General features: G+C 39.1%; 1 protein-coding gene across 2 annotated transcripts in view; it reads right to left on the bottom strand.

Annotated features, from left to right (window-relative positions):
- Positions 1-3156: 3156 nt before the first annotated feature.
- Positions 3157-13203, bottom strand: part of PPEF1 (protein phosphatase with EF-hand domain 1) — a 115987-nt gene continuing 105940 nt past the window's right edge. For both annotated transcript variants that reach the window (XM_058658443.1, XM_004597502.3), the window contains 4 exons: positions 9184-9290; positions 5941-6104; positions 4596-4680; positions 3157-3776 (listed from right to left, as the gene is read on the bottom strand). In XM_058658443.1, coding sequence (XP_058514426.1) covers positions 3595-3776; positions 4596-4680; positions 5941-6104; positions 9184-9290 — 538 coding nt within the window. In that variant the 3' untranslated portion in view covers positions 3157-3594. The remainder of the gene's footprint in view (positions 3777-4595; positions 4681-5940; positions 6105-9183; positions 9291-13203) is intronic.

Genomic DNA, 13203 nt, shown 5'->3' with positions numbered 1-13203 from the left:
GGTGAGTCCACAAGTCCCCTACAGAATCTGCCCCCAAATCCAGTTCTCTCATGTTCTTTGGGTGCTGCCTGACACGGCCCACCTCCTGCTCTGGGCAGGTGCCATTGCCTAGCCCAGCAAGGTATGCCCCCTCCCCAGTCCCAGCTTTAGCATGTACTGGTGGGCAGTAGGTCATGCTATTTAGCCTAGCCCAGGTATCCCCACACGGGCAGCTTGTTGGCCTGACCCAAATATGCCCTATAGTTTTCCCTACCTAAGTCATTCCCTCTAAGCCCCCTCGCAGTGGTCAGTGGTCCAGTCCATGGAAGACCCCAGAAGTCATTCTTTCCCTGTCGTACATGCCCTCAGCCACTCACACTCCAATATGTTCCCAGTCCTCTTTCCCCAGGCAATCTGTAGTACTGCCTGCCTTGGGCCGAGGGTGGCATATCCAGGCCTGGAGTTCCGTGCCTTCTCCATATATCTTTTAAAAAATAAGCAACTATGGGCTTGGCAGCGTGGCCTAGTGGCTAAGGTCCTCGCCTTGATCCCATATGGCCGCTGGTTCTAATCCCGGCAGCTCCACTTCCTCTCTGTCTCTCCTCCTCTCAGTATATCTGACTTTGTAATAAAAATAAAATAAATCTTTAAGAAAAAAAATAAGCAACTATGCTGGTATATTGGTATACATAACACAAATTTAGCATTAACCAGTCCCAGAATGCCCACCAGCCATTGGCTGATATTTTTTCCAGCAGTGTAATATTTGCCTAGGCATAAGGAAAAAAAATTTTTTTTTTTTTAAAGGAAGTAGGTCCACAGTTGGCTGGAAAGTAGATGGTGTGGGAAGGTGGGGAGAGGTGAGGGGATTAGCTCCAAATGGGCATGAGGTATCCTACTGCAGTGATGATGAGTCTTTCAAACATACTTAAGGTGGTGGCTGCATAACCTGAAGAACTGACTAAAATAGACATAAAACGAAAAGGGTGAAACAGATGATCCAAAATACGTTTCAACAAAGTTTGAGACTGCGAGAGCAGGGAAAAGCACCTGTCAGCATAAGGACGTTTGCGGGGCCAGCTGAGATGAACCCCACGCCTGGCACAAATTGGCACCTCACAAGAATGAACAAAGGTCTGTGGCCTTTCTTTCTTTCTTTCTTTCTTTCTTTCTTTCTTTTTTTAAGATTTATTTATTTTATTATAAAGTCAGATATTCAGAGATGAGGAGAGACAGAGAGGAAGATCTTCCATCTGATGTTTCACTCCCCAAGTGAGCCGCAACGGGCTGGTGCTGCGCCGATCCGAATCCGGGAACCAGGAACCTCTTCCGGGTCTCCCACGCGGTTGCAGTGTCCCAATGCATTGGGCCGTCCTCAACTGCTTTCCCAGGCCATAAGCAGGGAGCTGGGTGGGAAGTGGAGCTGCCGGGACCAGAACTGGTGCCCATATGGGATCCCGGGGCATTCAAGGCAAGGACTTTAGCTGCTAGGCCATGCCGGGCCCTCTGGGGCCTTTCTTATGGTCTCTGACTTTGGTGACCATGTGTCCTGCAGAAGTCAGAGCTTCTATTCACAGCTCAGGAATCAGAGATGCTGACAGAGAGGATCGGAAGGGGTGGGGTGGGGAGAAGAAATAGAGGTCTTGCTTTTGCTTCCAACAGGCAAATCAGATCAGCAAGAGCATGTGCGAGTTACCAAGTGGCTTCCCTTTTGCCTTCCAGATCTCTCAGGAATCTCCCTTGTGGCCCACCCTAACCAGAAACACACAAGAAAATGAATTCTGAGAGGTAGGTCAACCTAGCCAAATTGGCCCATTATGAAGCCATCATGTTCTTTAAATGGTTATATCTCTTGCAGGTTCCCCTGTCTCTCTTCACTTAGTTTAGTAAATTACATTTTTCCTTAGGCAATTGTGCATTCTCCTAGCTTTAAAAATTATTGCCATAAAACTCTTCATAGTATTGTTTGTTTTTCTTACCACTTTCTGGGGGCTCTAGCTACACTAACTTTTTAATTCATTTGTTGATACGGTTATATTTTTAATCCTGGTTTCTAGTTTAGTTGTATTAAGAGCAGAGAATATGTTTGCTATTGATTCTTATTAGTATTTGAGATATGTTTTGTGGTTTAATACATGGTCAATTTTTATAACTGTCCCATATGTACTTGGAAAGGATGTACATTCTCTAAAATTAAATATCTGTATATGTACACGTACCCCTACATACATACACACATACATGTATATATTGAGGAAACTTTACAAAGTTGAAAAAAATGAATTAAAAGATAAGCCTATTTTTGTACAAAAAAGATTTTAAAATCCATGCATGATTATTTGATAATATGCACTTTCTTCATATGCAAGGATTTCTAAATTTTTTGCACCAAAATATATTTTAATTTCATTATCCATGACCCTTCTGAATTTTTCTCCTATCTACACATATATGCCCCATCAGGTGGATTGAGTGTGTTGTCCAATCTTTTATAAACTAATTTTTCATTTACATGATCAGTTATGACAGAGGTATAAAAATCTATCAATTTAGCCTGATAACCTGTAACAATTTTTATAATATAGAATTTGAGGCTCTGTTACTAGATGTATATAAGTTTATAATTTGTATCTTTCTAGTGAATTATTCCTTTTAACATCCCTAATGATATTTTGTGGTCTTAAAGTCTATCTTGTTTGATTTTCAGATTGTTAGAGTTTTAATTATGCTTTTTTAAATATAAAAAATTAATGAAATAATTTACAATTTCAAAAATGGGTTCTATTTTATCCATTATTTTTAGTGTAACAGGCAGGCTGATAGGATATCTATTCCAGCTTATTGATAGATTGTAAGCTTCTTAAACTTAAAAGGAAAAAAAATGGAAATCTATACTTACCCTTAAATGGAAATTTCTTGTTTGATATGCAAGCAGAATTACACAGTGTGTATAACCAAGGCGCAGCTCAGCATTGAAGGTGCCAAACCATGGGAATTGTAGGGCTCAATTCAACTGCATTCACCCTGTGACTCCAGCAGACATGACCACAAAATAGGCTTTTCCGAACAATATGTTTCCACAGTTTCCCATGAGAACCTGTCATGGCACCTGTCCTTGAAGGCTGATAGCCTGCCAACTGAAGATTACTGGTTTAAAGAATTTCCACAGATTACAGCTTGAGGGTGGGAACAGTTTATTCCATTTGACAGTCGAATGTATCTCTTTTATGCTCATGCACAGATGTTGCTCTTAGTTGTTTTGCCTGATGCTCGATGCATTTCAGTATTCTTTCAAACTGCTATAGCTACCTGGTTAGGTGGTGTACAACAAACTCAAGGCTTGAACCCAGTTTTCAGTGGCTTTGTGTAGGTGCTAACACCGGATTTCTATTAGCTGATGTTTAACCTGGTCTTAACAAATAACAGCTTTCTAGGCACTTCCAGTACCCAGCTGGATTGTGCATCTGCTTGGCATGAATTGGGGACTATCTTACTGTTGACGATGAATTTGAAGGGTCTTGGAAAACACTGTTTTTGTGGGTTTGGGCCCAGCTGTTTGTTAGGAGTCTAAGGGAATGTCTCAGGACATTTCAGCAAAGTTGGATGTCTAAGTTTTTAACTTTTAAGTTTATGCACTACATAGAATGCCTTTAAAAATTCATTGAAATCAATGCTTCCATCCTTGTTTAAGTCCATGGTGTTGGCGAGCTCATTAAGTTGGCAATCATCGATGTGGACATTATAGTGAGAACTAAAGAGATTCCACATGGCCTGAAATTCTTCCATGGATATGAAGCCTAAAAAAGTGCAGGAGAAGGTTGTTGAGTGTTCATTTTGAGAGTAAGTGGGGGTGTAAGGCAAGCACAGTGATGGAGTAGTCCCAATTAGACGCCCTCCAGCATGCCTGAGCATCACGACACTGAAGGCATGGGGGAGTGAGCCCAGAAATGTGAGAAGCAACATGTCACTTTTGATTGCTTGGGCATCCTGAGATTATTCTAGAGCCAGAATGAGGGAGCAGTGAAGAAATAGGGAGGAAATCATGGATCATGGGGATTACAACATGGAAGAAGGACAAAAAGGAGAGTGACATCAGAGACAAGGGAGAGGAACAGGAGTTGGTAAGAGGGTTACAAACAATGGCACAGCCTGATATACAGTCAACAATTGAATTCATGTAGTTAGTACTCATTTTTGGGTGTTCAAAGATCTCTCCAGTGGAGGATTCTGTGACAGTTTTTTGTTTTTTAACACGTGAAAGTAATTGTGTATCAAAGCTAAGCAAAAACTGAGTCTTCATAGCCCCTAACTCCCCAAGTCATCAGACTTCTAGAAATGATTTTGATTGCCAACAGTAACTGAGATCAACAGACCAGCAAGTTATCTTTGCGTCTGTGCCAGTGATTTACAGAAGGAGCCATTCCAGTTTGACTCAAGGCTCTGTAGGGCTCTGTAGTTAGCAATACAGAGTTTGCAATCACACTAAAATAACAGCAATATTAAACCCAAGTTTTTTCCATTGAATTTCATGAAGCATGGGTGAAGAAGCAAAATGGATTTCAGAGAAACAGACTAACTTCTCTGCTTTCTATTATGACTGACCAGAGTTCACTTACCTGAATGATCAGTGTCAATGATATTAAATATGATTTGCAGTTCGGATCTGTATCGGTACAGAGTTTCAATTACATTGGATTGAGCCTAAAACAAAGATTTTTGTCATGTTAAACATAGAATGAATAACATAAATCAATTTTAACAATTGTAATAATACAGCACATCACCACCAATTCAAATTGTGTGATTTAAATAGACATTTGAGAAGGTTCTACCCTCTTTAATCAGATAAAACACATTCGCTAGGGGTGGGGGGAGGAGCCGTTGGTAATTCATGCAGCAGTCAGTGATAACGACCAACATTCACAGAGAGCTTTAAGTAAATTACTTCATTAAGTCCTGCATAATCCGAGACTAGGAATGGAAGCACCATTGCTTTCATTTTCTAGATTAGACAGCAGGGAGATGAAGGGTCCCACAGCTGGCTAGTAGGATTTGAATTTCAGATCCCTAAAGTCCTCGCCTATGAACTTCATCACAGCAATCAACTGCCTCAGGAGTGAAGTCCAAAGTGCCTCAGGAATCTTCTAGTCTCCAGTGTAGATCCACTTCCCTTCTTGCTGCTCCTCACATCTCTCCCCTGCCAACAGCCACCGACCTCCTCATTCCACTAGGGTTAATTACTGATGTGTTAACTAACTCTCCTTTTTGAATAAAGGCTTTTGCGCTTTGAAAAAAAAATTATTTGAAAGAGCTATACATAGAGGGAATCTCCCATGTACTGGCTCACTTCCCAAAAGGCCACAATGGTCAGTGCTGAGCCAGCCAAACCAGGAGATTGGAATTCCATCCAAGTCTTCCACATTGGTACAGGATCCTAAGCACTTGGGCTTCCTTTACTGCTTTCTCTGTCACATTAGCCAGGAGCTAGATCAGAAATGCAGCAGCTAGGACACAAACCAAAGCTCATATGGGATGCTGGTACTGCAGGCTGCAATGCCAGCTCCAGTATTTTGCATTTTAAAAATCGTTAAGGCACATTGTGAATCATGTAAGCAAGTCTATACTCAAAGTTTAACAGGCGATAACAGTAAGTATTTAAATGGTGTGTTATAGAGAAGAATGAATGTTTGCTAGACTGTATTTAAAATAAGAATCCCATTTGGAGGTGGTTTCACTTATATACTTTTGGCTTGTCCTTAGTTTGCACAAATTTCCTGACTGGATCACAAAGTACTGGGGTGGGAAGAGATGAAGGGGAGTCCCTCCAGCCTTTCCTAAGATCACCATCGCTGTCCATTAAATGATCCACTCCTCGTTTTTCAAAGGATGCAGTTACTCTTACATGTTGGGCAAGGGGTGTTTTGCCCAGCAATGTTTGAACTGGGACTACACCTCACTTACCTCCTTAACAGGTTTTTCAATGTGGATATCCTGGAAGCTTGACATGTAGTCAATGTCCCCATTTTTGTCTGTTTTTACCAGATGGTTACTCAAGGATCGCCATGGTAAATTCAGTCCCAAAACATTCTCCATAGAAAAAGCCCACTGGGTTGTTGAAATTTTTCCTAATAACAACAAATAAGCCCACACAGTTTGTTAATCATTTGATTTTTCAAAGAATATAAGCTCCTTGGCAGAGCCAGTGGGCAGCCTAAGGTATCCCAGCAGGCCCCATTGCCCTGAGGGAGAACTAAGCAGCTATATTTTCTCCCTTTTCTGATGAACAATATAAGGTATGCTTATTGTGCAAGATTTGAACACACAAATTAGTACAAAGCACAAAAGATTTGCTTTTGCTTTTAATACTTGGCTGTATTTCTCATCTGCCATTTTCCCAGCTAATATCCCTTGCCCCATAATATTTTACATACTTTTTTCAAAATATAAATATCTATTTTCTCTGATTATTTAAGTAAGTGACTTGAAATAAACAGAAAACAATATTCTAGTTTTCTATATATCTAAGCATGTGATACATGTTTATTTTCTTTCTTAAAATATGCACTATTTCTAGCATATGTTTTATATAGATGTATTACATATGAAAACATACACACATATATATTTACTTCAACCTGTTTTTATCAGTAAGTTATGAACATACATCTATGATAATAAACATAGATTTACATAATCATTTTCTGTCTTTGCCTCAAATTATAGTTTTAAAAAGATTTATTTATTTGAAAGGTAGAGCTACAAAGAGAAAAGAAAGAGAAAGAGACAGAGAGAGAAGTCTTCCATCCACTGTTTCACTCCCCCAAATGGCCACAATGGCCACGGCTGGACCATGCCAAAACCAGGAGCCAGGAGTTTCTTCCAGGTCTCCCATATGGGTACAGGGGCTCAGGAATTTGGGCCATCCTCCACTGTTTTCCCAGGTACATTAGCAGGGAGTTGCATCAAAACTGGAGCAGCCAAGACTCAAACTGGTGTCCATACGGAATGCTGGTGATACAGGTGGGCGGCTTAATGCACTAAACGCAGGCCTTCAAAACCATATTTTTATAAAACATTTATTTATTTGAAAGGCAGAGAGAACAGAGAGAGACAGAGCACGTGCCAACCATCCACTGATTCACTCTCTGAATGCCTGCTATAGCTAGGACTAGGTCAGATCAGAGCCAGAAGCAAGGATTTCCATCTGGTTTCCCACACAGGTGGCAGGGACCATCATCTACTGCCCCCTATGTGCATTCACAGGGAGCTGGATAGGAAGGCTGAGAATTTCATCCCAGGCCCTGGGATACAGGATGCAGGTTTCCCAAGTGGCAGTTTAAGCCATAGCACAACACCACCAATGCCAACCCATATATCATCATTTTCATGGCGATAAAGGAATTCCATTATTTCCTTTGGATTATTCCTAGAAGTGGAACTGCAAAATCAAAGGGTCTCAAGATTTTCAGCCTTTGAATATTAATAGCCTCAGTAACCAGTGAGTCACTGGGAGATAGGTTCCATGAAGCAGGTCCACTTGCCCTCTCACCCACCAAAATCTGTGGTTGCACAAGTCCCTTATAGAAAACATTGCAGTATTTGCAAGTAGCTTCATATCCTCCCATTAGCTTCAAATCATTTCTAGACTACTCACAATATATGATACAATGCAAAAGTCATGTAAAAAGTTACTATACTCTTCGTTAAGGGAAAATGACTCCCCTGACAAGTATCTAAATATTCAGTACAGAGATAATTGTCTTTTCATAAGTATTTTTAATTCACGATTGGTTAAATCCAAGGATACAGAACCCACAGATATGGAGGGCTGGTGGCAATATCCAAAGATGCTTTATAATGTTCATGGAAAATGTGTATCAGAAAATTGCACAGATTTCAAAATGTTTTTGCACCAAAATAAACAAACATCTTTTCATTCCATTCCTCATGAACTTTTTGAGATACCCCCATATATTCCTTGAGAGGTTACTTGGATACTATTAGAGCAATTCCAGCTTTGTATTTTGTGAGGGTTTTCATGATTTGCCTTTCTCTAAACACAACTGCTAAGAAGTTGCTCAATCCCACTGTTGTGTCTTTGTAGTGATTTGTGTGTCTTTAGGCTATCGGTGCTCTAGAGTTTTACCACAAGTGTGGACAGGTATGGATTTAATTTTATTTATTCTGCTTGTCAATCATTATTCCTTTTTATTTTTGAATTTGAGCTTTCCGCCAAATTCATCAAAGTTTATCAACGCCATTAGGCTGTCAGATATAGCCCTTCTTACATTCTATTCTCTTCCTCATGCTCTGATTAAACATGTGCTAAACTCTTTATTCTTTCTAGAGCAGTGTTTAAGCTTCTCTATAACTCACCCTTTATATTTTTAACAAGTGGGTTTTTTTTTTGTATTTTTAAATCCATTTGATTCTTCCTCAAATCATTTTCTAGTGCCTGTTTGCAATTCCATTTTTTATTTCTTTAAAAATTTCTTATTTTATATTTTGCATTTAAAAATTGCAATATCTTGTCTCCTTGGGGGAAGTGTTCATTTTTATCTCATTCATGATAGTTTATTTTCTTGCTTGTTTGGTCATCTTTGGTTGTAGGCTCTTGTTGGCTGATCTTATTCTCTGGATATACTAGTGGTCAAACTAGGAGTATTTCCTTTGAAGATGGTTTGACACTTGCTTGTCAGGAGTTAGGGAGCATTACAGACCTAGAACTAACCTCAAAGTTGGCTTTTCATCATTCCCCCACACCCCTCCAGGACAATTCAGCCCTTTGTGTTTGCCTGCTGCTCCTTGCTCCCACCTGTGGCTCCAAATCACTTTTCGCACATAGTAGATGGACAATTCATAGATCTACATTGTTTGGAGGTCGACAAATGTATTCAAATTATGCACCCTTCAGAACCAACCAGCTTCTAAATAGGAGGTTTCCCTGCCTCGGGAGTATCCATTGTGGCACACTACCAGAATAGAAATCTAATTAGGGCTTTTTTTTTTTAAGTTGATAAATGCTATCTGAAAAAAAAAAATAAGCCCTTTGTCTTGAGCAGAATAAAAAATTACATTTTCTTTTCATCTCTGTCACTTCCTTTCTAGAAAAAAAAAAGGAGAACTGAAAAGGAAACAAAGGGAAGAAAAATGAGCTGTAGCCTGTTATGTCAGTAAATGGTAAGCATTATGCAATTCTATTACCTGATCTACTGTGGTCTTGAAGTTGGAAGGCATGGATGAGGTCAGTTTTTCGTCCAATTATTCTCTCTTTTAATATCTTAATGGCACTGCTTTCAATAGTGTACACCCTGTGTTACAGAAATAATCATTAGTAAAAATTATACTAGACATTCTGTCCTGATCCATTCTAATGTGTTGTTAGCAGTTTGCAGTCTCTAGTTTAAATAAATTGCCTAAATTCCCATAAACTGTGTTAGCAGATAGTGAGTGCATGCATATGTGTATATGCTTGTGCACGTTTTGTGAAACTTTAAAAGGATAAGTAGTATCTTCATTTGGGTTTTGAGGTTCACATGAGTAATTATTTGAAAACAAAGGAAAATAAAGAAGGACTTGCTACACTAGATAAGGAAATTCATCATTAAGTTACTGAAACAAAATAAGATACTGACATGAGAGGAGACTGATACACAAATATAACATAAGTTTCATAAATATGTCTAGTGATGTAAGGCAATAATACATGTGACAACAGTGGTATTACAATATAATAGAAATGGAATTAATTGACATACTATTGAGTAACCAATATGTTAAAAAAAATGCAAGTTCTTAACCACATCCTGTGATTACTTCATTGACATTTCAATTATTAGTTTATACACAGAACCAGCTGCTATACACCTTAAAATGGCTATAGGGTACTATTCAGCTGTCTCATGTCTGTTTTCATTTTAGTATTTAGCAGTTTATAGTGTTGAAGCATAATTTTGCTGAACTTGGCAGATTTTAGGGTAGTCTAAACTGGGTTATAACTCTAACAAGACATATGTCAACAATTGAGGTGCAGAACAGTTTTAGGAGGGGTGTGCAGAGAAATCTTCAATACCTTAGTGAGGAGTAATTAATCTTTGTGTCCTACCTAGTAAGGTATGTGTGAGTCCATGCTGACCATTTTCTGTCTGGTTTTAAGCTTTCCTTGTTGTTCTAATTTGTGTGTGTGTGTGTGTGTGTGTGTGTGTGTGTGTGTGTGTGTGTGTGTGTGTGTTTGGGGGTGGGAGGGCTCTGGAGCAATCCTGACGGTCATTGCAAGAAAGGGTGGGGACCCAAAGTTGGAACTAAGTAAGGACCAGAGAAAGCTCCTCTCCCTAGTCCCGAAGGAAGTTTACTGTTCTGTTTCTGCGGACCGCTCAGGGTTCCTGGCTGTTGTTCCGATGACCTTGGATCCTGTGAGGAAGGATTTGGGCTTCTTCCATCCCATGTGGTAGATCCAAAAGGGGGTGGATGACCTCAGAGTTCTCAGTTTAAGAAGGCACTCCAGTTTCCCGTGGTCTCTTTGGCAGTTGGGAGTAGTCCTTGGTGCCCGTACTGATAGTCCTTGGTGAGGATTTGGGAGTCTCCAGGGTTGGGATACAAGCCTCCTCCTGTCCGCCTGCTCCACTCTGGGATCCCCCCTGCTCTGTGCATATGACCTCCTGTTAAGAGGTTAGGATCGCTCTTGATTCCCCCCATATGTCTTTGTAGTTTTACTATTGTCTAATGCTGATTTGAATCTGTTGTCTATAAGTTACCTGTTATGTTCCTGATAGGTTATACTTCATGTCTAATGCAATGTGATTATATATATGTATACCAATATAATAGAAAAGGATAATTTTTAAAATTGGTGCTAGCACACTTAGCTAATCAGCAGAACTTAGAAACTTCTGCCTCATATCACTTACAGAAATAAATTGGAAATGAAAGAGGAACACAGGAACAAGATAGTCATAACTTCTATATTATCCTTCAGAATCAGGGGATGGCATTCAGGACTCACCAAGGTTACTGCAATCCACAGGTGCTCAAGTCCCTCGTATAAAAGAACCTAGCATTCGCATATAACCTTTGGATACTGTCTTGAGTAGTCTAATTTCTTAATGACCTTTGCTACCTAGTATCACATAGTGCTGTGTAAATAGCTATTACACTGCATTGTTTAGAAAATAATGAAAAAAAACCTGAGATGTTGAGTTCAGACACTATTTTTAAGTGTTTTCTGTTTTCAGTTAAGTCCATGGATTCATAACCTGTGAATATGGAGGACCAGGTATATATTATACATATATACATATGTATGTGTAATTGTATATGCATAAAGCAAAATGGCAGATACAAATCCATTCATATCAGTAATAACATCATACACAAATAGATTAAATAATCAAATTACAAGGTCAAGATTGTTACAATGTATAAACACAAAACAAAACAAGATCCAATTATATGTTATGTACAGGAGACACATTTTAGCTTTAAAGATCCAAAGAGATTAAAAGGAAAGGATAAATTTCAGGCAAATAAGTCTGACAGCTACAGTGGCCATATTAACAGTGGACAAAATGGACTTTGAGACTTTTTTTTTACAACAGAAAGGAAGAAAAACAAGGGGTGAGGGAGGCAAGGCTCCCCAAAAGAACTCAATCTCTAAAATGAGGAAAGAAAGAAGGGCTGTCACTAATGGCAAAACAGAAATAAGAACAAATACAAGGAAATATTATGATTGTACACCAACAAATTAGACAATCCATTAAAAATGAACAAACTCCAAGATAAACACAAATGATCATGATTTACTTAAGAAACAGAAAACTGAACATGCCTGGAACAAGTAAAAAGATTGATTAGGTAATCAAACAGCTCACAAAGAAAAGTCCAGGGCCAGATACCTTCATTGGGGAATTCTATCAAATGTTTGATTTTTCTAAGAAATAAAAGAGGAGAGAATACTGATGAGTAGCCAATTGTACCCTGATGCTAAAAGATAAGAAAATTAGACATATTTCTGTTATAAATATAGGAACATATATTATACATATATTACGAATATAAATGTAAAATCCTCGATAAAATACTAGAACACTATATGTAGGTACATGTAAAAAAGGGTTGCACACCATCAGCAGCAGCATTTATTCTAAAATAATGTTTTGTGTAATATCTGAAATCAATCAGAGTTTTTGAATAAAGGAGAAAAATTGTATGACCGTCCCAATAGAAGCAGAATAAAAGGTGTGAATCAAAATTCATCACTCACAAACTAAACATAGAAAGGAACTCCTCAACCTTCTCAGGGCCATCTACCAAAAAATACCCGGTGAACTGCATCCTTAGTGGTCAAAGACTGAACACTCCCCGGTTACGAGCAGGAACAAGACAAGGAGAACTGCTCTGATCACTTTTTTCAACACAGTACTGCACAATTTTAGCCATGGCAATTAGGCAAGGAAAAGCAAGACATGCATCCAGATGAAAAACGAAGTGTAACTATTTCCATTAGGAAAAAATCTCTCTCTCCTTTTAAAGGATATTGCATATAGAAAACCCCAAAAGTTTCATTAAAAATTATCAGAATTTATAGCCAAGTTCATCAAGATCATGCAACACAAGATCAATGTGTAAATATCAATTATGCACAGTGGTTAACATACCACTTGGGATGCCCAGGAATGGATCTCAGAGACATTGTGCCAAGAGAAAGAAATCAGTCACAAAAGATCACAAACTGTGTGATCCTAATTATATATATGTCCAGAATAAATAAATCCATAGAGAGAAAACAGATTAGTGGCTGCCTGGAGCTGTGATGGGAGGAAGTAACTGGTAGGTAACTGTTAGTGGGTAAGTTCTCATTCTAGGGTAGTAAAAATGTTTAATAATTATGGAAAGGGGGGCATCATAATGCAGCAGGTTACGTCACCACTTGGGATGCCTGCAGCCCATATTGACATCCTGTCCCACCTCTGCTTCCCATCCAGTTTCCTGATAATGAGCAGTCTTGGAGGCAGCAGCAGATGGTTCAAGTACTTGGGCCACTACTACCCATGGGGGAGACCTGGATGGAGTTCCTTGCTCCTGGCTTTGACCCAGCTCAGCCCCATCCAATATGGACATTTGGGAAGTGAACCAATGAATGATAGATTCATATTCATTCTCTCACTCTTCTTCCCTTTTGCTTCCTTCCTGCATCATCATTCCTTTCAAAAATAAATAAATAACATT

The sequence above is a fragment of the Ochotona princeps genome, chromosome X (genome assembly GCF_030435755.1).
Source record: "Ochotona princeps isolate mOchPri1 chromosome X, mOchPri1.hap1, whole genome shotgun sequence".
Taxonomy (NCBI): Eukaryota; Metazoa; Chordata; class Mammalia; order Lagomorpha; family Ochotonidae; genus Ochotona; species Ochotona princeps.
This window is presented reverse-complemented; position numbering and strand designations above follow the sequence as displayed.